The 27,408-nt window shown below is 37.3% G+C and overlaps 1 protein-coding gene across 4 annotated transcripts in view; it reads right to left on the bottom strand.

Moving 5' to 3' along the window:
- foxp1a (forkhead box P1a) overlaps window positions 1-27,408 on the bottom strand; it is a 52,424-nt gene that overhangs the window by 16,083 nt on the left and 8,933 nt on the right. For all 4 annotated transcript variants that reach the window (XM_053482618.1, XM_053482620.1, XM_053482619.1 and 1 more), the window contains exon 2: window positions 11,518-11,656. In XM_053482618.1, coding sequence (XP_053338593.1) covers window positions 11,518-11,652 — 135 coding nt within the window. In that variant the 5' untranslated portion in view covers window positions 11,653-11,656. The remainder of the gene's footprint in view (window positions 1-11,517; window positions 11,657-27,408) is intronic.

Raw genomic sequence — 27,408 nt, 5'->3', positions numbered from 1 at the left:
AGAACGTGCGAGTGTACCGTCAACCCACTACTGCGTCGAACAATTAACCCTTTATTACCTTTGAATGTTTAATAAATGACAAGTCATCTAGAAAATGGCAAAAACTAGTACTACAGGTTTGCCGTGGCTGCAGCGCTAAGCAGCGATATGACTGTCTGACTGTCAACAAACACATTGCAGTAAAGGCATCTGCGCACAAAACATCGGATCGCCCAAAAGAACTGTGTAACAAAACCAAAAAGCTGCACCAAAAATATGAAACTGATATGAATGTCCTGCAGCGTTTTAATTCATCTGCAAATTAGCTTTGGCAACGTTTGAGGCATCATCACGAAAACTGTGGTGATAGTGGACAAAACCAGCTAGATCACATATTTCATGAAGCATTGTTTTGCAAACAACAACATGAAGATCTCATAATCTACGACCCTCTATCCTTGGATAACATGCCAAACAGTACTAAACCCCTAAGGGACAACATCAGCATTGTATCTGTTGTTTCTTTGTACAGTTAGTGGAATAACCACAAATAGACCGCATGAAACTGTTTACTTTTTTATTAAATAAAAAATGCAGTAGATGGGTCACTAAATAAAGCATCATGTGGTGTACAAGAAAAGCATAGATGATTTTCATATCAGTGCATCAGTAATAGAAAGGCACTTTGAAGAGAAAGCACTTGTGCAACAATACATCTTCAGCTTCTGCATGCTAAGTGAAACTGACTAACCAGCTGATATTAGCCTCCTATAAGGAAGTGGTTTGACATTTTATCAGGGTTACTCTTGAAGGAATGAAACACATTTCATAATTTCACTAGATCTGTTACACTCTGGCGGTTTAATCTTGGCTCTGTCTGACTAGCAGTGAGGCAACGTCTTCCTTTAGGCTACTGATTTAGTATAGTTTAGCTTATTGGATCACAACCCCATACACAGTTCAGTGTTTCCTTCTCTAACACATCTGAGTCAACTAATCACCTGAGTAGCAGTTTTTCCTGAGTTTCTTAGAGATAGAACAAAAAACATGCAGGAAATGGGGTACAGCAGGACCAGGTTCAGCCCTAATTCAGTACGAGTGGTCTTACAAGTACAAGTCTTAAAGAAGTGCAGGTACTGTAAGGCTTTTTTACTTGTTTTTTTAACCATAGACTTGTACAAGTCCTTGTATTCACACTCATGATCATTTTACAGTTTTGCATTACCATTTGCATTTGCTCATTTGGTTGACACTTTTATTCAAATGACTTACAATTGAGACGGGATTGAGCACATGAAGGTTAAGGGTCTTGCTCAAGGACCCAGGGCACAAACTTTCGATCAGGAGCCCGGTGCATTGTCCACTGAGCAACCACTCAGAAACAAAGAGATGTATTTTTAAAAAAATAAATGAAAAGGACAGCAAATTTCCAGAGTAGAGCAATTAGAGATTTTTCTGATTTTCAGTAACAAAAACCAAAAACGATGAAACACGATTATGAGAGAATTAGAAAACAGATGGGACAGTGCTCCAGACAAACTGAAACCAGTTGAACTTATGTAGTCATGCTGATTTAAACAGAGGTACAAGAAACCTAAATTAATGTCGTCGCCTTCCACCTCCAGGGTTGAGGGTTCAATCCCTGTCTTTGTGTGCATGGAGTTTGCATGTTCTTCCTGTTCTTGAAGTGTTTCCTCTGAGTACTACGGTTTCCTTCCACAGTCCATAGACATGCAGGCTAATTGGTGTTCCCAAATTGACCATAGTGTGTAATATCGCGTTTGTGTGTGCCCTGCGATGGATTGGCACCTGTCCAGGGTGAACTCTGCATCATGTTCTAAGTTTCCTGCGATACGCTGCAGACCCCCCATGACCCTGTACACAGGATGTAGCAGTATAAATGAAGAAAGAGAGAGAATACCGTCTCTGGCCGTCTCAGTCACTATAATCAATGACAGCAGGATTCCTCTGAAGTGAGTTATTTTTTCCCCCAATTAGCCGTTTAATATTCAATAAAAATTTTTTTATATAGATTTGTTGCCTGGCTTAACATTAACAAAATCTTTGTGTCTAAAAATGTGAAATATGGTGTTCCACAAGGTTGTGTTCTAGGCCCTCCATACCTTTTTAAATTTAGGTTCTCAGACATGTCATTCCTGCACATAATAATAGTGTTAATCCTATTCTAAGGATACACAGTCACAACTTTCTGGTTTGGTACGTCTACACAAAAGGACTGTAAAGGGTACCTTTAAAAAAATTGGATGAATTAAAAAATCGAAAATTTCATCAATTATTTCTGGTGACGCCATACAGCTTACTGGCTAAAACAAAATGCTGCATTACATCCTAGGTGGCGCCTTGCCATTTGGAATTTTAAATCCCAGAACGTTGGAGAGCCTAAGATAGAAACTGAACATTCCCATGTTCGTATTTTAAAGAAGCTGTATTACTTTGTTTATTTCTGGTGCTGAGTGCAGCCATGCTGGTTTAAGATCACTCGGTAAAATGGGGAACTCGTATTTAAAGAAAAACACCCTAATGCTGACTTCTCAGTTGTGGTGCCAGTTCATGTCACGAAATATACGATCCTATTTACTTTGCTGAGAGAGAAGGGCTTACTGAGGTGTACAAAAGTGGTAACCGTGCCATCCGTAGCAAAACAGTGTAAAGAATGTTTTCTTAAATGTCCTTTCTTTAAATTAAACTTTGTCTGCACTATTTGTTATAGACAGTACTGTGACGTTTGCATGTTTACATTTTTTTTAAGTTTATTCTAATAAATGCTATTTTACTAATACTATTCAATTCAATTCAATTCAATTTTATTTATATAGCGCTTTTAACAATGGTCATTGTCCCAAAGCAGCTTCAGAAAAAAAAAAAAAATTAAAGATTTTTTTTTTTTTTAGAAAAGAAAAGAAAAGAAAATATTTGGAAGTGTGTATGTGTGAGAAAAATGTGTCTAGATAATAATTAAATGAATGAATGATGAATGAAATGTCTCTGATGAGCAAGCCAAGGGTGACGGCGACAGTGGCAAGGAAAAACTCCCTGAGATGGCAATAGGAAGAAACCTTGAGAGGAACCAGACTCAACAGGGAACCCATCCTCATCTGGGTGATAACCGATAGAAATAACATCAAGTGTGTTGTGCAGGTGAAAGTTCAATATATCAGAAGTTGTGTATGTTCAGTTCAGCAGTAGGTGCAGAGGGCAGATGGGGTCAGATCACTGGAAGCACAGGAGCAGGATGTGTAGCTCCAGCCATCATAAAGCAGAATCTAGCTGGAGCAGGTCCTTCTCAAGATGCCTTAGAAACCTCGCAGGGTTGGCCTTTGTCTACTGAAGCTGGCACAATCTCCAGATGTCTCAGGATGGGTAGAAAAGTACAGAAAAGATGGAGAGAATTAGCGTAGTTGCCATTCAGGATAGGTGTACTGGAGTATGAGGTTATGGGATGAGTTACGCGTATGCCAGATTAAAGAGATGCGTCTTGAGCCTACTTTTGAATTGGGAAACCGTGTCTGCTCCCCGAACAGTGTCTGGAAGGCTATTCCAAAGCTTTGGAGCCAAATATGAAAATGCCCTGCCCCCTTTTGTAGATTTTAAAAATTCTGGGAATTACCAGAAGTCCGGAGTTTTGTGATCTTAAGGGACGTGGTGGATTATAGCGTATTAAAAGACTGGTTAGGTATGAGGGAGCTAAACCATTTAAAGCCTTGTATGTAAGTAGTACTATTTTGTAATTAATTCTAAATTGAACAGGTAGCCAGTGCAGGGATGATAATATACAGTCATGTGAAAAAATTAGGACACCCTTTGAAAGCATGTGGTTTTTTGTAACATTTTTAATAAATGGTTATTTCATCTCCGTTTCAACAATACAGAGAGATTAAAGTAATCCAACTAAACAAAGAAAACTGAAGAAAAGTCTTTTCAAGATCTTCTGTAAATGTCATTCTACAAAAATGCCTATTCTAACTGAGGAAAAAGATAGGACACCCTCACATGTATTCCCTCTTAAATTGGCTCAGATCTCACACAGGTATATCACACCAGGTGCACATAATTAGTAGATCGTTACTCTGCATGTTGAATGAGGCTTGCCCTATTTAAACCTCAGACATTTAGTTTGGTGTGCTCCTGACTGTTGAAGTGAGAGTGAGCACCATGGTGAGAACAAAAGAGCTGTCAGAGGACTTCAGAAAAAAGATTGTAGCAGCCTATGAGTCTGGGAAGGGATTTAAAAAGATCTCAAAAGATTTTGAAATCAGCCATTCCACTGTCCGGAAGATAGTCTACAAGTGGAGGGCTTTCAAAACAACTGCCAACATGCCCAGGACTGGTCGCCCCAGCAAGTTCACCCCAAGAGCAGACCGCAAGATGCTAAAAGAGGTCTCCAAAAACCCTAAAGTGTCATCTCGAGAACTACAGCAGGCTCTGACTACTGTTGATGTAGAAGTACATGCCTCTACAATCAGAAAGAGACTGTACAAGTTTAACTTGCATGGGAGGTGTGCAAGGAAACCTTTGCTTTCCAAGAGAAACATCGAGGCCAGACTGACATTTGCCAGAGATAAAGTTGACAAAGACCAGGACTTCTGGAATAATGTTCTTTGGACAGATGAGTCCAAAATTGAATTATTTGGACACAACAGCAGAGGACATGTTTGGCGTAAACCAAACACAGCATTCCAAGAAAAGAACCTCATACCAACTGTGAAGCATGGAGGTGGAAGTGTCATGGTTTGGGGCTGCTTTGCTGCAGCAGGACCTGGTCAGCTCACCATCATAGAATCCACGATGAATTCTACTGTGTATCAGAAGGTGCTTGAAGAACATGTGAGACCATCAGTTAGAAAATTAAAGCTGAAGCGGAACTGGACCATGCAACATGACAATGACCCAAAACATACTAGTAAATCAACCAAAGATTGGCTGAAAAAGAAGAAATGGAGAGTCCTGGAATGGCCAAGTCAAAGTCCAGATTTGAATCCCATTGAGATGCTGTGGGGTGACTTGAAAAGGGCTGTACGCGCAAGAAACCCCTCAAACATCTCACAGCTGAAAAAGTTCTGCATTGAGGAGTGGGGTAAAATTTCCTCAGACCGATGTCGAAGACTGGTAGATGGCTACAAGAACCGTCTCACTGCAGTTATTTCAGCCAAAGGAGGTAACACTCGCTATTAGGGGCAAGGGTGTCCTATCTTTTTCCTCAGTTAGAATAGGCATTTTTGTAGAATGACATTTACAGAAGATCTTGAAAAGACTTTTCTTCAGTTTTCTTTGTTTAGTTGGATTACTTTAATCTATCTGTATTGTTGAAACGGAGATGAAATAACCATTTATTAAAAATGTTACAAAAAACCACATGCTTTCAAAGGGTGTCCTAATTTTTTCACATGACTGTAGGTGTTATATGATCATATTTTCTGGATCTAGTGAGAACCCTGGCGGCTGCATTTTGGACTAACTGTAGCTTGTTTATTGAGGATGCAGGACAACCACCTAGTAATGCATTACAATAGTCCAGTCTGGAGGTCATGAATGCGTGAACTAGCTTTTCTGCATCAGATACGGATAGGATACTCCTAAGTTTGGCAATATTTCTAAGATGGAAAAAGGCTGTTTTTGTGATATTGAAAATATGATTTTCAAAAGACAAGTTACTGTCTAATATCACGCCCAGGTCTTTTACTATTGAGCTAGTAGTAACAGTACATCCTTCTAAACGCAGGCTGAATTGTGAAAGCTGTTGTGTATACTATAAAAGAAACCCTAAAAATGAAAGAATCAACTTTTTTCCATTGCAATATAGCTGAGCTCCAAAGAGACAGAACAGATTAATTATTAGAAAAAATATCTAACAGAAAGCTTGAATTAATATTACTTAGTAACTAAACTAATAGAATAACTATATTTGGTGCTGATTGCAACGCTTTAGGCGAAGTGCAACAACAAATGGTTAAACGCTATAAAAGGTTCTTCCCCCCCCCCCCCCAAGTAAACACTAACGCATTACAAAGGATTATTTGCACACATGAAGCCTTTAGCCAAAGCTTTAAAACAAATGAAACGTTTTTCCAAGTAAAAACTGGAACCAAACTACAAGAGCAGGAAGATCTCTTTCTGGGATATGATTTAAATGTTATTATAGGACAGCGTTTCTTAGTCAATGTTTAAACAGACCTTAAATAAACTATATTGATCCTAAATTGAATTTTAGGTCTGTTTAAACATTGACAAAAAATTGTAAGTAAAGTAAGTGTCTTGGAATATTGACAGGTGTGTTAATTAGCAAACTAGGGCAAATCTTCAGTTCCTGTACCATCTACAACAAAGCTTAAATCTTCTGTACCACCTCGTTGCAACGAGACCATCCCGGGAAGAGCCACATCCCAGCTGAGCGAGTATTTACATTGCATATCTACATGTGAACACAAAAAAGGATGGTGCATAATGTACACAAAATTTAAATAAATTCTTCTGAATTTAAACCCAGTGAAGCAGATATACTATATGGCCAAAGGTGGGAGAAGACATACAAGGTGAGCAGAAGGTCCTTCCCTGATTATGTGCAATCTTATCTTAGAACCTTAAGATCAGCACATGTTAAGGTTAATGGATAACACAAAACATTTTGTATTAAGGTATTACACCCATTAGTCACCACATGCCAAGACTGGTGTGGAAGAACTCAGAGAACCCCTTTAGGATGATTTGAAATGCTGACTTCACCAGTCATCACTACCTGACCTCACTGAGACTCTTGTGGCTGAATAAGCACAAATCGCCGGAACCACCTTCCAAAGGTGTAGTGAAAAGTCTTCCCAGATGATAGAAGGAGCTTTATAACAGCAAAGGAGAACTACATATGTAATGGGGTTTATATATATATATAACACACACACACACACTATTGTGCAAAAGATATTATATGCTGTACTAATTTTGTTATATATGTTTATCATGTCTGCATAATTTTGTACAAAATCATTCAGTATTTCCAAATATAATTCTCCTGGGATTTGCATAAAAATAGAAAGGAGCGAGTGTGACAAAGTTACCAGAAGAACTCATATTCTCCAGCAAGCTCAGTAAAATCTAACAGCTGTTTTCTTAAAAAACTGCACAAATCTGTCTAAAACTCCTGATTTTAAGCAATGAGTTTTCATTCCAAATATTGAATGTTTACTTATTACTCTTTATTGCTCTTTATAGAAGTTTATTTTACGCAGAAATGTTTTCAAAAGCATCTTTTGCTTATGCCATATTTTTGTATGTGCCCAAGACTTTTGCACAGTACTATAAGTAAAATAGTTGTTAGGTTTTACTGAGCTTGCTGGAGAATACGAGTTCTTCTGGTACCTTTGTTACACTCGCTCCTTTCTATTTTTATGCAAATTCCAAGAGTGTACATTAGGTTTGTTGTTTCCATCTGAAAACTGATCTGTCTGTATGGTGCCTTAGACCTTTGCACAGTAATAATATACAATATACAAAATATATAATAAATATACAAACACATACAGTATATTACTAAATGTATACTGTATTAAATATCAGAACATTGTTGCTATTATGTTCACCACATTTTGAGAGCATTTGAGAGTATGAAAGTTTTATGCATGATTAGACCCAATGTTCAATAAGGTCCAAACGTGTGCAAATGGCAGATTATCTATTTTCTAAAATAATGCCGTCATGAAAATCTGTTACAATTGTACAAAAGTAAGCTACATGAAAGGACTTTCTTACAAACAAAAGCAATGGGCATGTTCAGACTACAGGAAGTTCAGACCAGACAAACAAAAATGCAAAGCGACAGCAGGGCTGGACAATTCACTAACTGGTCTAATCTTTCGTTTTAATTAGATAGTTAATCAGACATAAATTTAAATTGGAAAATTTTACATGACGTGCAGAACGTGACTGGAAACATCCTGTTCAAACCAGACGTGCAGCACCAAGCTTTGAATCCGTACTTAACTATTACAACACACTTTGTCTGAACCACCAGCAGCCGGAGGCCAAATGAAACATCACATGCTTATTTAGATCACTCTTAACCTGCACAGCCTTAATGACAGCTATCACTTAATAATCAACTTAAATCAAAATCTCATAATGAAACTGTGAAATTACTTCATCACAAAGAGACTACAATGCGCCACGGGTAATATATGCATATATGAGAATGTAGAGTTTGTGAAAATGTATTTGTTTACTTTTTAAATACTTTTCAGGGGATAAACAATGAGAACTTTTGTGCCATTATTTCATGTTAGCCTAGATAAACAGGTTTGAATATAAAAATGGTACTTTAATTATAATCTCTATGTGTCAAAATAATCTCAATGTATTTTTTTGCAGAATCTATGCATCAGTTAGTGGCTTTAAAAGTGGCCTTTAATTTTTTAATTTTATTTGTCTTGCTGTTCAATGCGAGTCATGTGCCAGGATGTCCATTACTGTACATAAAAATTAAAGAATTGGTCCATAACTATTTTATGACCAATTAAAGACAAAAACGGCGTCACACTGCGGATCCTTATGTTTTGTTCTGGTTTACAGTTAATATAAGTACTACACAGGCTGAGATCACATGATCTTTACCACCTGCTTAAAGGCTAAATGCCTAACCTCTATACTCATCGAATTTACAAATACAAAGTAACATCCAATGAAAATTATTTTAGCAAAATGAACTCGATTTTCTTTGGATTCGATCTGGTCATTTATAGTCACTGACTGTGAAGACTTCATATTTCACTGAAATGTGTTAACTTGTGCATATTCAAATTGTGCCCACAAGTGAGCTCTTCATGAGTCCGTCTATCTTCAGACAAGTTTCTCAGCTGGGATAAGAGGATTGTTATAACAAACCGAACCTACAGTATCCACCCAAGGAGATCATTTTATTCTGGATGTTAGAACTATGAAATTCAAACTATAAAAATCGGTTTGCTCTGGGCAAGACACCATCTGGTTGACAACTGAATGATTTTAACTATGAATTTTGACATATCTTGCATGGAATGATGAACACACGGCTATAATGGAAACACTTTCAAATCCAAGCAGTGTAATGCGGTCATAACTCGCCTGCCAACACAACACATAGCCACCTGCATACCGGGCAGACATCAATAATATCTTTAATGTACAATACGAGGAGGAGGAGAGAAGCAAACTTTCTGACTTAGTTGAGGAAGCAATAACACTGTTGTACATTATTAAATCATCCTCTACACAAAACCACTACAGGCCTAGACTTTTCACAAATCAATGTAGTTCACGTATATACAGAATTTACCCACTGGGGGACTACTGCTACTGTAAAACCCTGAATATACAGTATGCCCTGTTGGAACGTGGCTGTTGCCATTACGTTTTTTTTTACGTTTCATTTTTTTTCTGTCTTGAATTATGTATACTTTATATATATATATTCTTATGCAAATAATAGCTGTACACTACCTATAGGTTTTGGTTGTTATAGGTTTCCCACGAAAGTTTAGCAGAGACGCATATGAAGCTTCTGCAGTCCCACTTTTGATAAATCAAAGGTATTAGTACAAATTTAACTCCTTTTTTTCCGCAAAACCAGTCGGATGGCTAACTGTAACTAGCCATACAGATATGGTTTTGATTACTCCAGATAAGAATTTTTTTTTTTGGTAGCATTCATAATATAATTAATATTCTTAAAATGCTGTAATACAAAGTCCTGCATTAATGCATAGGAATATAACAAAGCCAATTCTTTTGTTTTTGCTGTAGAAAAAAAAAAGAGACATTTGCTTTTGAGCTCAAAGATGAAAAAAAAGATAATTTCAGTTTCATTTCCTGATATTTACACTCAGATGCGTTTGAACCCACCCATTCAGAAAATATTAGCACATGCAACAGACAAGCACTTTTTGTTGCGCAGGAGCACCCTTAATAGTGCTGAATGTCTATTGTTGGTTTAAATTAAAGTTTATTTGTATAGTGCGTTTAACAATGGACACTGCCACACAGTAGCATTACAGAAATTTTTTAATTCCACAAATTTTTTTTTATTTGAGTCAGGGTTTCACGTGTAAAGACAGCATTTGTTGTAAAAAAGGTTCAGCCTAGAAAAAAGCGACTGTGAAGCTGAAAAAAAAGGAGGCATATTTTGATTTTTTTTTTTTTATCTCACCTACGCTCCATCTGCAATTCCTATACCCCACAGATTGAATACCTATGCTCATGGTAACAGATAATAAGTTTACGTAAGCGAGCTATGCAGACATCCTTAGTGCAGTTATCATTCAATGATTACGTGAACAGGATCCTGAAAATGCAATGTTTGTTGTGTACCATAAGAAAAAACGAAAAAGACTGTTACAGCGTTAAACAAGAGCTGTAAACATAAATACACAGTAAAAGGCTTCAGAACAATATTAGGAAGCTCCAAGTGTGTATCAATCATTACAAAAGCACTAAACAGTTGCGCAAGAAATTATTTTCCACATTCTTATCTATGTTCTGTTTTTGCTCACTGTAAATACAGACTGAAAACCAGGAAACAGGAATTCGACAGTTGTGAAAACAAAATGGCTAGCAAGAAGACCGTCCTCCCTGCTCTGACCTCTCACCCTTTTGCAGGGTCAAACATCTGGCCTAGCGGAATTCCCCCGCACACAATATTACAACAAAAAAAAGGTGTGGGGGGGTGTAAGAAAGAGAATAACAAAAAAAAAATTTCTTGGGAAGTGTCAGGTAAGGGAAATCCTAGAGAAGGAGACTACAATAGATACTAGCAAAAGTTTCAATGTTTTCCTTGAAAAGAAACCATACCACAAGTGAGAAGGTGACTACCCATGATTTGTCACCTCTTCAACAAAATGATCACTTGTAAATTGTGATATTCCAATGCTTGGCTGTGTCTAAAGGCAGGATGACAAATCATTGCTCATCATGGTGTTGCGTACTGTTAGTACGACAGGTAAAAATCATTTTAATTATGAACTCCTCCTGATTCCAGAACAATGAAACATTACCATGAGTCAATTAGAACAGTGAATCATGGGTTAACTGTTGATTGTTAGATTTTTTTGGAGGGCATTGCAATTTTTCAGTTAGATTCAATTCAACAGTACTAAAGTTTATTGCCCAATTTATCTCAAGCAGCTTTATTACGAAATTTTAAAAACTGATAAACATATATAATAAACATTGAAATGCTGTGTAATTTGTGCTACAAAGCAATAAGCGTTTATTCTGGACAGTCTTATGCTACACACTCCAGTCCAGTAGGTGGCGGTAATTTTCAGACCGCAATAAACTCAAAAGATGAAGACGCAATATTCTTGGAAAAATCCATTTGGTCTGTATTTTCTGCTAAAACTGTGCCATATTCTAAAAAAAAAAACAATTTTACTCCATTTATCAATTGTAAGTTATAATGTAAATTGATCCTGAATCAAAAACTGACTAAAAATTGTTTTTTTCCTCCCTGTTGATAAAATCACATGACTCCGGAGTGAATTAAAAGATAAAACAAACCTGTTGTATCAGGTGTGTACTGGGCGTAGACGTTTTTACTGGTATCTCATTGGTCACTTGCTCCACACCCAAGCTCACCCGATCCTGGCCAGCTGGAGTACTGTTGGCTGCTTGATCTGTCTTGGATTCCTGCATGTTGCTGTAAAAAAAAAATGCGTACGCTAATTAAAACCACAGACAGTTTAATAATTATCGATGCCTTCTCATGTCACAGTTTAAGACAGGAAGAAATCTATCACAGGAAGTACACACTGAATATAGTGTGAACACAAGCACAGGTTTTGAATAACAGATCTTACAAAGGTGTAAACGGAAAAACAGAAAAACTACACGTAAGGTACAAAATATTTTAAAAGATATCGAAAGTCTGCCTTGCCTTTGAACATATCGTCTCCTCAGCACTGAATGAGAAGAAAACATTTTAGATAAGTAACAAGAAAAAAAAAATTTTTTTTAAATAATTACGCTTCTCCATAGACCATAGAATATGTTCTACTGCTCAAGTGAAAGCAGTTTCTGGTAAATAACTATACGAAAACTTAATGTAGAGTGTTCAATTGCAAAATAACCCCAGAATATATACAGAGAGAAAATCTTTGACATCACCCCCTCTGTCTTTTTGCTTTTTTTTTTTTTTTTTTTTGCAAGCCAGCTCATTTTCCATCAGTCTTCACATGGTTAAGTACTCTCCCACACAAGGAAGCCTGAGCTGATATTTTCTAAATAACTGACTGCCACCATGACTACAGTAAACAAAGGAGCCCTAGGTCCAGTGTTTATTAACAAACACATCTTGCTTCTGGAGCTATTTAACATTAACCAGGTGGTACGATCCAAGGATCTGGCAGGTGCAATAATACACTGGAAGGGCCTTATGTAAACAGCTGGTGGGGGCGGGGAAGCATTTCAAAAAGCAACACAGCTAGAGTAAACAGTTGAGAAAATCTCTAGACAAACAACCAGTCCTTCTCCTGACATGAATGTGAACCAGAACACAGCCTGGAGGATTTTTTTTTTTGGCCTGGAAGGCAGAACACATTGTAGCTTTGCTGACAAAACCCAACTATTCCTGCTGCTTACCCTCATAGCTGTAATCTTCACGATGATTTATTTGATTTTGCTTGAAAAGGACAACTGCAGATAGCTGTTTGTATCTACTAGGCAGACAGGGGGAAAACATGCTTATCACTGCCACCAGGATGTTCTTTTCTCCCCTCAAGCCTGCGTGTAATCTTATTCTTCATCTTCTAATGTCTTGATAACAAGCGTTAACAATGTGGTCAACATCACGCGTTATGTAAACACACAATCAACAAAAGTGAACTATGTGTCAGTATGTTAAGGGAAACAAAATCGTGTAAAAACAAAAAAAAACTTTATGATAAAAAGATTTACTGTAGCTTGTTTCAGTTTAAAAAGAAACAAAGAAAAAAAGAGAAATCTGACAGTTTTGTTCATCAGTTTTTGCTAGAAAAAAACACAGCATCCTACAGCATCCTACACTGTTCACTACAGAAACTATAAATAACAGAAATTAATCAACTGAGTGGTTTTAAGCACATTTTTTAATGATGATCCCAGTAAATGTAAATAAATAAAGCTAGTAATGGAGCACCTACACAGCTCCAGCTGCCAAAGCACTTAACTTTTTTATTCTGCGTTTGGGTTTCATTTACATCCCACAAAAACTTTAATAAATCAAAAAAGGCAGCGCAGCGACCAGCTTTAATTCTGTGCTGGGTTCTCTCATCTCGTGCGTCTTTCAGCCCTGCTGTACCATCACACACACAAACACATGTGCTCCTGTCCTGCTGTCCACAGTGACTGTGACATACTCAGCTGCACATTCAGACACAGTTGCTGAAGTAAAATGCAGAAGGACAAAAGATGAATATAGCATTTGTTGATCTCATTGTTCATCTCATTCCTGGGACTGAGTATTTCCTTTTTTATTTTTAAATTAGACAGCTTTTGAATCTTGCCCAGTTAAGGAAAACCCAAGAGAACTAAACAGGAAAGAACAAATATCTGACCATCCTAATCCTACATCCTCTTCATCAGACACTAACCATGCAAAGCCATTCTGTGAAAGTTCTCAGATACACTCTTCCCTTCCAAATCCGATCGTATTTAGGCATTATCATGTGATACTCAAAGAATTCACAATGCCCCTGCCTTCAGACAGTTTATATCATCCTTGTAGTTTGCAGGTTAAACCAATTTCATTAGTAATCCAAGTCTCTCTCTCTCTCTCTTTCGGCTGCTCCCTTTCAGGCGTTGCCACGGCGAATCGTCTGCCTCCGTCTAACCCTTTCCTCCGCATCCTCTTCTCTTCAACTAACTTTATGTCCTCTCTCATTACATTCAAAAATCTCCCCTTTGGTCTTCCTCTAGACCTCCTGCCTGGAAACTAGTTCTAACCTCAGCATCCTACTACCGATATATTCATATCCTCTCATTAAAAAAAAAAAAAAGGAAAAAAAGATGCCATGGAAAAACATGATTACAGATAAAAACCCTAAGAGCTCCAGGGGTTTCGTTATTGCTTGGTCTGACCTTCGTGCCCTCCTGATGGTGAAAGTAGAGCAAACGTGTCAGTGGCAAAGTTGCAGGAAAAGAGATAAAATACAACTGAACACAAAATTAAATGTAGCTCATGTGGTTACTGTGCAAGAAACATCAGTCATACCTGTATGCAGTAACCAAGCAGAACAGACCAGAAAAGAAGAAAGAAACGTAAAATACATAAATAAATACACATACTGCAGAAGCAGTGTGAGGCTGGAAAGAATTAAGCAATAAGCACAGTGCACCCTGAAAAATGTAATTATTATGAAAAAGTTATTAGAATATAAAAAAATTATATTCTAGATTCATTACATTTACATTTTACATTTAGGCATTTGGAAAATGCTCTTATCCAGAGCGACTTACATTTCTATCTCATTACACATCTGAGCAGTTGAGGGTTAAGGGCCTTGCTCAAGGGCCCAACAGTGGCAACTTGGTGGTGGGTTTGAACCTGGGATCTTCTGAACCGTAGTCCAATGCCTTAACCACTGAGCTACCCCTGGCACCCCTTTACTTTCACAAGTGAAACCTTTTCACGCTGTTTTTTTCCTTCCATTACAGGTCATGGAAATCAAAAATTCGGTATATTAAAATGTTAGATTATTTAATTTTTAGTCTGAGTAAAATTACTATTTATACACTATAAATATCTCTTGGCCTAGTTCGGTACACACAAGCGCAATCATGGGTAAGACTGCTGACTTGACAGTTGTCCAGAAGATGATCAATGATAGCCTCCGCAAGAAGTTTAAGCCACAGAATTTCTTCGCTGAAAGAGCTGGCTGTTCACAGAGTGCTGTATCAAAGCATATTCATGGAAAGTTGACTGGAAGGGAGAAGTGTGTTAGGAAAAAGTGCACGAGCAACAAGGATGTCCACGAATCATTAGGCGAAGCTGTTTTAAGAACAAGGAATGGAGTAAGGCTGGAGTCAGTACACCTTTTTGGGGACCATGTCATCTGCTGTTAGTTCACGTGTTTCAGTAAGTACAAAAAGTTAACGCAGATGTCGGCCAAGAGATTTTAGAATTTCCTTTTCCAGCAGGACTCTCGTGCCAAAGTGAATCAGCACCAGGTATCATAATATCATATCTGCTCGTCCCTGGTGGTTCCCATCTCTAGTAATTCACATCATCCCTAAGGTACAGATATGCGCATTAGATCACAGTAAAGGTAATCAACACTCACAGTTCTGTAGCTAAAACTACACACTAACGTTAAAACCACCACAGTGACGAGGCTAAAGATGGCTTCTGTTATGCCAGTTTGTAATCTGTATTAGATCCAGCAGTTACAATCTCACGCCAACAGATGCGGCCTTGAAGAAACTTTCCTTCATTTTCAGCTTTACTTAAATTTTTTTGTTGTGTTGTGTCATGCTCGAGTTGTTTGGCTGCTTGTCGGTGCGTTCCGCTCACACAACGTGCAGAATCATATCCAGTGGAAAAGAGTGACGCATCTTCACTGCATACCTTATCGAGCTTGTGTTGTTTCAAAAGAGGTTAATACGGCCACTCAAAAATCATGTTCATGCAGTTATTTACGCTGATCGTCACGCACAGATTTTTTTTCCTGCTTCCACTAAACAAGGGTTTCACAGCACACTATGCCTGGGTGTAGGTTCAACAGAAAACTTCAACCATGATATGAATGAAGAAACTTCCATGGTAGAAAGAGAGAAAGAGAACAAGAAAAGAGATATTTATAAAAACTCACGTTTACATTTATACACTCCCTAGAAGATACCGGGTTACATTCTTAGTGCTTGAGTCAGCCATGCAGCAAGAGCCATTGCTAAGATAACCAGGCCAAACCACAGGCTGTCGCTTTCGAATATTTTAGTAATCGAGTATTCTACCAAAAATTTTATCGAGTAATCGGTTAAAATGTACTTTTGCTTGATTTAAACAGCCATGTAAAATATATAAAAGAAACAAACATTGGTTTTCTTTTTAGAAAAATCTACATTTATTTTTTAAATGCATATAGCATTTTATAAAAAATAAACATTGCCATTATTCACAATAGAAGGAATCATTTTCTCTTGCTCGTTTCTCTTGGCTCGCTGATAATTTTATCACTCTCTTCCATTTTGCAGCCCGCAAAGGAACGCTCCCTCAAATCAATACACAGATAACTGTTTGCGTCTCCTTGCGCTTTGTAGATGACGTGAACGCTTTTTCTTCGTCTGTGTTTACTGGTGGCTTGCATCTGGAAGCGCACTGTGTCACGCCAAACAAATAATTGCGCTTTTTAAAATAAGTTTTTAAAATTAATTAAAAGAAGCTTTGAGGCAGAAGATTTTGCCTCAGTCATTTTTTGTAATCGAATTACTCGAGTTACTCGAGGAATCGTTTCAGCCCTACTTCACTCTCACACACACATAAAAGGCTTTATCTCAGGAACTGTATGGCTCAGAAAGTAGCCAATTTTACTGCACATGTCTGTTGTACCCATTTTTTCAAGAATTATTTGCATTTTTCCCCATGATTATATTACCCCCTAGTTCATTCGCAGACGTTTCCCATGTGTTTTAGCGCACTCCCCTTACCCATTAACTTGCAGCTACCAACAAGCTAGGGCAAAGGCTGTCACTTATTTACTTCAATACATATAAAACAACTGACCAAATTTTTTTAAACCGCTGTGTACGCAACATTTAGGGTCACATGACACACAAGGATGAAAATGATAACCGCCCACTTCAGTCTGTGCAAGCTCATAGATGCCCATAATTGGCAGATTGCTGTGGCTTCATCAGGATTCGATTTGCCTAAACAAATGACCTGATAAACACACTTCTTTTGTGCCACTTGGGAGTTGTGTTAATCACTTCTTTAACAAAGATGGACAATATTGTTTTTAGATTTATGTAAATTTAAACAATCAATAAAAGGCTGATATTAGGGTTTGAAGAATCATAGCAGCCAACATCCAGTTTTGCTCTCTCTATGTATTTCTTTTTTTTATTTGAATAAAATGTGACTATTGGTGTAAATACAATTTATGTTCCTAAGTGCTCGCTACCAAACATTTAATCATATTCGTATACAATTTAAAACCATAAACTTTTAAAAAAGAAAAAGTTGTCGTACCTCGAAAGTTTTAAAAGCTGAAGTCTCAAAACTGAACCCGACAGTGAGCATATGTAATTTAGCGCTTGTTGTGTTTTGAGGCTTGTTTGATTAAGCGTGTGCAACAAGTGGGTTTTCAGACTAATTTGCTCACAGAGTTCGGATAAACTAGAGGAGACGAGAGGATTTTAATGATTTTTGAAAATGTAAAGCCATAAAAATTCGTTTCTGTTGCGTCACTCGTGAAGCTTGATCGCTCGATACAGACCTGGTTATATCTGAGGCTGAGTGGAGTTAATTCTGGTTACTCGCTGATTGAGCACTGCAACTCTATTATAAAGGTTTAAAAAATTATATATAGATTTAATTATTTATTTATTTATTTTTACCCCATCTTTAATATCTTCAATTGCCTTCAGTGGGTAAATGATTGATTATTTAGTGCCTGGATACCACAGCAACAAATCCAGAGATTCTTTTTGGAGCAGTCGGGAGAGATAGCTGAACATTCTGATGTGGGTTTTTAAGTCCAAATTATTATCAGTGGACAGAATTAGGAGCGAGTTGAGAATGGGTTAAATATTTTTGATCTACGTCCCATACCTTAGAAAAAGTAATATCGCCCGATTCATGGAGGGGAAGAAGGAATTGTCCCTCCACCTGTACTACCTGCATTTTTGTCCAAAGATTTTTCACTAAAAGCATGAAATAATAGTAGATACCCCTACTAAAAATAATAAAGTGATACATAGTGCTGTAAAAAATCACTCTTCAACATCGCAATTAGGGCTGCAACAACTAATCGATAAAATCGATAATTATCGATAATGAAATTCGTTGTCAACGAATGCCGTTATCGATTAGTTGGGCTGCTCACGTCACTGAGGCGCGCGACCACAAGATGCACAAATACACACAGATACACAGCCGCTCACACAATGGATGTTACAGGAGCGTCTGCAGGAAAAAGCGCGCGCCCCAAGTCCTCCTAGGTTTGATAGCAATTTACATTAAACGCCTCTAAGAAGACGGTAACATGCACGCTATGCAAGGCGGAGCTTTCACCGCATGTCATGCACGGACACTTAAAGAAATAACATGTTGGTGTTACGGATGGCGAAACGTCAGCAGGGTCGGTAAAAACTGTATCTCTTTATCGTGTAAAAGTTGTATAGTTTAAGTGCTTTTGTTTAAACTGTTTGCTAACTTCGGGACAGTCGCGCTAGATCTGTTCACGGGTTACTCGCTAGCATCACATTGCGCAATCACCTCATGAGCAATAGTGATTAGTTAAATGGCGCTATTTTAGATTAGCTTAAATTACACGGTGCGAATAACAGTAGAATATTACATTTAGTGATTGTTGTGGTTTTCAGAGAATATAAATAACAGTACATTTGTGACTATTAGCTTTTTGCATTTCTACAGTTTTTTTATAGTCCACTACAAAGTAAACTTGTAATTTACTGTGGTTTTACTTATGCACACATCATTTTATTATACAAAATGACATTATTTTAGCTGTTTATATCTTATCAATTGAATATATCAGTGTATTTTTTAAACTTTATATACATTTATACTGTATATATTATATACTACATTTCATTTAAGGTTTAAAATTTCAAAATTAAAGATTATTAAACTCTATATGTGGCTTTTGCATTTTTAAAAGTTTATTTTTATACATAAATAATACCCTGATTTTATGTTTTTTTTATATTTTTTAATAGTTATAAGCAAAATATAAATTTTAAGAAGCGGTTAGGTTTTATCCGATTAATCGAAAACATAATCGCCCAACTAATCGATTATCAAAATAATCGTTAGTTGCAGCCCTAATCGCAATGAAGATGAAAGTACAGGTCTGGTGATGCAGCATGCACTAAAGGCTATAATGTTGCATCTTACGAGAACAGGCCATCCTATTTTCCTCATAATGAAACTGTATACAGGACACGTAGAACCTCTACGCTTTTAAGACCTCGATACTTGTAGATAACTAGATAAATGATGCATATGGATATCTGAAAATTGTGCAGCTGGTATAAAGTGACTTGACTCACGAGGCGTGATTTAATGCGCAGCAGTCATCACTATATAGTCCTAAACCAAAGTGTTGGTAGGAACAGCACAGTATAGCTCAAATACCAAATATTAAACATTGCTGATTTATATTTTTATTATGAAATAAACAATTTATCAAGTACTCTAGTTAGGTTTCCCTAAGGCCTGACTCTCGATTAGTTCCATGGAGCTCTTTTAGACTCCTCCAGGACAAACAGCACTGACTTACGATCAGCCCTGAGAAAGAAAAATGTCACGCATCAACTTGCTTTTATTTTATTGCTGCTTTCAGTTTAATAAAATTAGGGAGGCAGGCTAAGTCTGTACCTCAGATCTGGCCCATATGGACTGTAGCAGCACAGGTGAAGAAAGCTTGTGGATCAACACTAAAATGTCCCAAACTACATGGCTACAGGATAAGAGCAAGTAAGATAAACAGTATTTCTCTTATAAGCAAAGTTACTGGAAAACATTATCAACTCTTGACAAAAACACCACAGCAAATAAAGCCAAAGTAACTTGAATGCCGGTCAATCGATGAAAATATAACAATGTAAAAATATCACTGTAAAGGCGTTTGCTATGTGCTAGGAAAATATCTAAACAATGCAGTAAGTAGAATGTCCACCAACTGGCCGCGGATAAACATGAGCCTACGCTGCATAATAAACCACTGCAATAATAACCACAGTGATGTGCTCACTGGAGGTACGTGATAAAGATAAGTGACACATAAATCAAAACTTCATTCGCCCAATTTAATTTACTGAACCGATGGCTCGTTTTTTTTGTTTTTAATTAATTCACTTTTTTTTTTTTCCAGAAAAATTTTCAAATGTGGAATAAAAAACAAAAAAGAATTTGTTAAAGAATTTTAACAGCATACATCTTTGGATGCTTCTCCTTCAGTCATTTTGTTTAGCCAGGAGGTCGTGTTATCTGATGGTTACCGACAACCCTGAAGTGTTTCGGCCCTTAACACTCTCCTGGTGGCGGGTCAGCGGTGCTAGCCAGCCACTACTCACTTCCTCCTGGCTGCCAGCGCAACTCCTCCCTCTTACTCTCTCTGCTTCCTCCCAAATCTTCGCACTGCTTTCTTTCTCTCAGTCCCTCCCTCAGTCCAGTGTCTGTCAACAGTTTCCAGATCAAGCTGATTGGGCTGGGAAACCCCTGCATCCCACCTACAACCATGTCAGCCAGTCTTTGTCCCTGCAGTTCTACACCAGATCTTTATAGCATTTAGACTTCCTTTCAAATGCTTCCTCCCACCCCTCTTCCCATGGTACTGTAAGCTACACTAGGATCATCTTCTCTCCTACCATGGAGAAATGGACTGAAGGTCTCAGGTCTTAAGGAACATTTTCATCTGGTCCAGTGTTATCTCGTTGCAACTTCAAACACTGGACAAAATGCAAAAGTAGAGAGAATATGAGAGGTTGTGTATCCCATGACTGTAGATGAGGCACTGAGCTGTGTTCAGTCAGAGAAGAATACAGACAGATTAATCGTCCAGAGCCATCTCCAGCATCGACACTGGTGGACAGTAATGTTGTGGTTCAGTTCTGGTTTTTATTACAATCTTTAGTAAGCATTAGAGCTCATTCTTTTTTTTTTTTTATTTATCCAAAACTAAATAATGTGCATGTCCTCACCAACACGAATAACCAAAAACCCTAAATGACGAATACAAACAACAGATTTTAGCATGTAGTATTTTTTCCACCATGGTGAAACCAACATATAACAAACGATCCAGTCCAATAAAAATGCAAATGCAGCTACGACACACTTCACAGGCAGGGTAAAAATTTCATAATCATCATTTAATTTAATCAAACTTTAAGAAAGTGATAATTACAACAGGACACAAAATGTGACAACGAAAAAAAAAAAAAATATATATATATATATATATATATATATATATATATATATAAAATATATATACACAGTATATATACAATATATACTGTACAGTATATATATATATATATACACATACACACAGTATATATATATACACACAGAATCTCCATGAAATGTACACTAATAAAAAGGTCTGAATGGAGTAGTTTTTAAAAGCTCGTACACAGGTATTCACAACCTCGCTTTCACGTCTACTGCGTGATTTAGAGATTAAACCTTTGCAATCGACAGCTCTCTCCACAGTCTTTCACCAAAATCCAACACAAGCCCTGCACTGCATCTGGTTTATAAATCCACACGCTGCCAACACAACACAATCTGGTACTCAAATCTCTCCAAAAACACTGCCATTCTCCTGCATCCAGCTTCACTCTCCAGCCTCCTCCAACCCCCCAGATGGACCTTTATTCTTAGTTCTGATGTCTACATAAAATTCTGAAGATAATGTGTAAACAACATTATTAGATTTTATTACTTAATAAGTACAATACTGGCTGCACGGTGGCTTACTGGTTAGCACTGTCATCATGCACCTCAAGGGTCCAGGTTCGATTCCTGTGTCTCTGTGCTTAGTGGGTTTCCTTCAGGTACTCCGGTTTTCCTCAAACAGTCTAAAGACATGCATATTAGGCTTATGGGCGATCCCAAATTGCTAGTAGTGTCCTGGGTGTGGCCCGCCTCGCCCCCCAAGTATCCTGGGATAGACTCAGCCCCCCCTGTGGAGAACGCGCAGAGCACCTAGGCTTATTTCTAGCCCAGGGAATTGCTCGACTCCCAACTGCATTATTTGTGCGTGCTAGTCTCACGTTTACATTTATAAAAGTAACACACGTCGTTATTTTTATTTTAAAAGTCACGTACTCTAAAGTCATGTAAACGTGCTGAGAGTTGATACTGTTGATGAGAGGCTGAACTGGAACTATTATTCTGCCGTCTGGTCACAAACAAAAATCAGAGCAGATTGTGTTTTATCCTCTAGTTTAGAGGTTTAATGTCAGCAAATGAAAGTAAGGGTACGTTTTGTGTGCTAGCTTGCAGTGCTTCTCTCTTAGTAAATGAGCTTAGCAGCACATCTCTTGGTCTTTTCAGTGTCTTATTTGCTCGTCAGTTACTTTTAGAGTTGTATTCTGTGACAAAAGCAAGAGTGAAATACAACTGTTTATTTTTTTTTTCAAACAGGAAAGGGGTGTTATAAACATCAGCTCAGAAAAGATAAATGTGTCTTGAATGAAAATGTGCTAATAAGTCCAATAATCCTTAATTAATAAGTCTAGTCGCCATGTTTGTCAGACTAAAAACTCACTCTAATGCACACTTACCCTCTCATCGTTTTGAGGTCAGACTGGGAGAACCAGGGTGTTCTCTTGTGATGCTTGTGTGCTGTATTTGTGTGTGTGTGTGTGTGTGTGTGTGCAAATTTTAAATTCGACACAGCATTTAGAGCACCATTTTACTAAATGTTTCTTTAAAGAATTTCCACAGATTGGATGATCAAGGTTTGGGTTTTTGGGGATGCTGTCTCCACAATGCGCCGCCAAAACTGTGGATGAAAGCAAACATTGCAATGCATCAAATCAACGTATTTACGTAAGCCTGTCTGGTTTAATCACAAATAAAATTCAATGCAGCACGACTTGGCATAAAAAAGTCGGGGTATGCCACTAGAGAACGGCACCAGGACACCCAGTACACCACAGCGCGGCGCTCACACCGTCAGACAGGCAAGGAGACTGATCATTTATATATATACACACACACACAGACAGATAATGTCACTAGATTATGTTACACTGCTAACGTTCCACAAAAAAAGAAAATCCTGATCCAGTGCTGTCTTTACACAGCGTGTATAAAAGCATTAGCTGCGCAGCGGTCACATCTTTCTGTTTATAAAAACAATTAATAAAAAATCATCCCATGTGACTTTACTACAGTATATAGACAAGCACGTGCAGATGAACTTAACTCTGTTGTGGGTACAGGAGTTGTTGTGATGACTTTTGCTACCCTGGGGTATACGCATGACTGAAAAGTCACTTCGCAGTTAGGTGACAGCGTCCCTGACACAGACATTTGCATACAAAATTACGGAGGACAGTGTCAGCGCTACGCAAATACGTAACAGAGAAACAATATGTACGAATACGTGTACAGAGGCTTTTGCTGATCATGCTGTTTTTCTTTGATGGATGTAAAAGGGGCGTGAACTAGACAGCTATTTTTCTACCAAGTGCAATTTCTACCAAGCTCCTTGATTGGGACAGATATTTAGAAAGATCTCACATGTCCTGAGACACACTATGTGCACAGCGGTACTGCTGTGTGAAGGGGCTTGCCTGTTTTTTTTTCCAGTTTATAGCAAAAACATCTCCATGTTTTCACTTTTACTGCTGCCATCTATTCAAGTCTAATCTCTGAACAAAATGCAAAAAATTATCTTCTCTCTCTTTCCCTCTGTGTCTCCATGGTTCGTGCAACACTGTTAATGTTAACAAGCTCAAACAGACAATTAAATAATTAAAGCATCATTTTTAAAACTCTAGTTTCATGGTATTTTTTTTTACATCATGCAACACTTTCTAAGTGTTTCTTATGAACAATCAGAAACTAATTTGGAAAAATACATACACCCTGTAATTCTGTAACATAAAACCGCCTTCAGCAGCATTAGCTTTAAGTAGAGCATTTTCTGTAGGAATTCATCACATCATTTTGAAGTTATTTTGGCCTGCTCTTCTTTACCACGTTGCTTGATTCTACTGATGTTTAAAAAGATATTAATTTATGCACTGCCACAGCATCTCAGCAGGGTTGAGGTCTAGATTTGGCCATTCCAAGTGTACTCGGGATCAATGTCCTGCTGGAAGACTCAATTTCAGCTGAGATTAAGCTGATGAAAGTATCTGTCTTGGTAATATTCTGGTATACAGTGGAGTTCATTGTTGTCTCCATGACTGCGAGTTCCCGGCGTCCTGTGGCTGCAAAACAAACCCAAAATCGGCATCCATACACCAGCATGCCTGTCAATTGCCCTGGGGTGTTTGTAGTCATATGCTGCCTTTGGTTTTAGCCAGGAAAGGACAATCTTCCAGAACTTTTTTTTATTTGTTCAGATGTAACATTGCAAACCTAATTTGTACTCTATATTATTTTTCCCCAACTACTTTTCCATGAGCGCAATATTTTTCCACTCTTTTTTCCTTTTCCGTCTGTTGGTCACATGATAAAAATAAGAAATGTTGAAGAACTTTATCTCCAAGCATTAAAACGTTTTGATCTTGGAGTAATTTGTTGGGACTTCCACTTATGGGAAGACTGGCAACTGTTTTGAAGGTAATTTGTAAACTAAACTAACATTTGTAAACGATGTTAAATGATGTTAAACAGGGCTTTTTAAAATAGTTATAGACTTATAAGCTTTCCCAAAATGACGAGCAGCAAGAGTTGCTGTGCTGAGGTCACAGCTAATGTACTCTCTTTTCTTCGCATGATTTAGAGTCATACTTGAGCGCTCAAGAACAACAAACTACTCGTTAACTAACACTTTTAACATTAACATTTGGCAGCTAATTACTCTCTTAATGATTGTAAGTATAAGGGTGCACTTATTTTACCCACTTGGGTGGTTCAGAATGATGGTTTACTTTTTTTTGGAAGGGTTGGGGAATACTACATTTTGAACTATTGTGTATTTGTCTTGTTGTTATTACCTGTAGTTGTTTATAGAAGTTAAGTACATAGATTAGTTTTTTCCATTATTATTATCTTCCATTATTATTATATAGTTTCCATATTTTGTGAAACCTCCAACATCCTCCAGTTGATGCAGGTATAAACTATAGTATAAGAAACAACATAAAATGTATTTTTGGCATGCTTTCAGAACAATAGCTTTAATGACACACATGGCTGCAACTTCTCTGCAGCTTATCCGTTTTCATAAAGGTCACAAAAAAAAGTCTGAGAGAAATGCGACTGTTTTATTTTACTTATTCCACAGACGAGCAGGATGCTTCTCAACAACATAAAGGAGAGCAGATATTCCTGAAGAACATAACATTCTGGCTGAACTTCACTATTTTTGAACCATTGTGAAGTAAAATAAGATGATAAAGATGCAGCAAGGCTAGTTTTAATCTCAGTCAGTTCATCAAACATTCAAGGTCGTTCACGTTTAATGTTTACTGCCATCATGTTTACAACTACAGACTTTAGCTGATTCTTGTGGTTGACGAGTTTCAAAATCAGCTGCAAAACTTTCACTTTCAAAAAAACAAAGCTGTTTATAAAGATGTTCCAAAAAAAGAGTAAAAAAAAAAAAAAGAAAAAATTTAGCTCGTCATGAGAGAGTTTCACACTCACAAACAGCACTGTGACTTTGTGGTCATGCACACCATCGACAAGTTTAGCAATAAAATGGACTACAAACAAGAAACGGCACGCGAGTAACTCGCTGTAACGTATAGATGTGGATCAACGGGGCTTTGTGTGGCTGATTAATGTTTTGTGGTTGAGGACCGATCATGAATTCACAACGAACCAGAATACTTCAGCACACAACCTGGCCTCTGCCAAGAGGGTTATGCAAAAGATCAATAAGATGAAGAGCCAAACACAGGATAAGCTTATACCTGTCTCAAAAACGTTTTTGCATGTTGTTACATATTACAGACACACTGTTATTTTCTTCTAGGCAGGTGACAAAAGTAGCAGGTGTAACTACAAATCATTTTAAACCAGTGTTTTGTAAGAGGAAAACAAGCTTGAATACAATAACAATGTCTCAAGGTGTTTGAGCCAAACACTGATTACATGTCTCTATATGTTGTGTATAGCAATTTCTATACATTCTTTTAAAAGTTTTTACATTTATTATCTACTTAATAATGAGTTATGCAATTTAATCGATCTTTTAGTTAACTTAATCAATGGGACACTTTTTGATTCAGAATCAATTCCCTTTTTTTTATTTAATTATTTAGGTCAACTTCAAAATTCGAATGAATTCCTCAAAAAATAAACCGCATCTTTTGCAGAAAATACAAACCCATTCAGTCTTGCAAATACTGGTATTTTGCAATAGTGTTGCTTCTTCTGCTTTTGAATTTATGTGCGATGTGCTATTGGTGCATCACCTACTGGACTGGAGTGTGGAGCAGAAGACTGATAGAAAAAGATATGTACGGAATATGACATTTAAACAATCAACAACATAATTACACAGGATATCAATGATTATTTTTTTCTTATAGAATGCTTTAAACCTGTAAAAAATATAGCTGATTGAGACAAATCAGACAATAAACCTTAGTGCTACTCAATCGAACTGAATAAAAAAAAGGCATAATGTCAAAAAAAAGTAATTGAATTAAAAGCCTATCTATGATTCCTTGTCCGAAATGAAATCCTTTTTTTCTTCTTTCACTTTTGCTCTTAAGTATTTTTGGTTTTATTGGACAGTAATAAAAGAAATTCCAAACATACAAATAAGGAGTATTTTATATAATTTATATAATTACAAATAATTATATAAAATAACAGCCAAAAAAACATCCTGTACAGAGGTTGACGATTATCTATGTTATTGCTCCCTGGATCTGACGAGATCACATGACCCAGTACGATCTTGTTAAGCCTTATTCTCAGCTCATTTAATATGGATGCTAAATGATGTGCATCACTGAATGCGTTTACATGGACTCTAATATTCCACTGATAACTGGAATAAAAGTGCATCATGTAAACACTCAATCAGAACAGTCTGACCCGACCCGACCTGACTGGAACATATTTTCATTCGGAGTCATGTGGGGTCATGTAAACCTTTGTTAATCCGTTTAACAGGTAAATATTAGCCATGTGAACATTTGATCCGATTGTTTTCTTCTGATTGTATCCTCTCTCTAAACATGTTTGCCCGACGTCAGGGTAACATCATGTGATGTTCACTGGGAGGGAAATTTTCATTTAAATGTAATTTTAATTCCTCTGCGAGAAAACTCTGTCCCACCTCAATTTTCTGTTATCCACCGGGCCTGGCTGAGAAAGAGGCACTGAATAGTTCACTATTTTATACCTAGTAAAGCAACTAACAAATAATAGGCAAGATTGAATTTTGTTAGCCAATTATAACACAGAAAAGATGGAGCGCATAAGGCAGTGGTTTTCAAACATTTTCTGTCATTCCCCACTTAAGAGGGTGGGCGAATTTTTAAGCCCCACTTGTCAACAAAATGATAACAAAAACAGCCAAG

The sequence above is a fragment of the Clarias gariepinus genome, chromosome 22 (assembly GCF_024256425.1).
Source record: "Clarias gariepinus isolate MV-2021 ecotype Netherlands chromosome 22, CGAR_prim_01v2, whole genome shotgun sequence".
Lineage (NCBI taxonomy): Eukaryota > Metazoa > Chordata > Actinopteri > Siluriformes > Clariidae > Clarias > Clarias gariepinus.
This window is presented reverse-complemented; position numbering and strand designations above follow the sequence as displayed.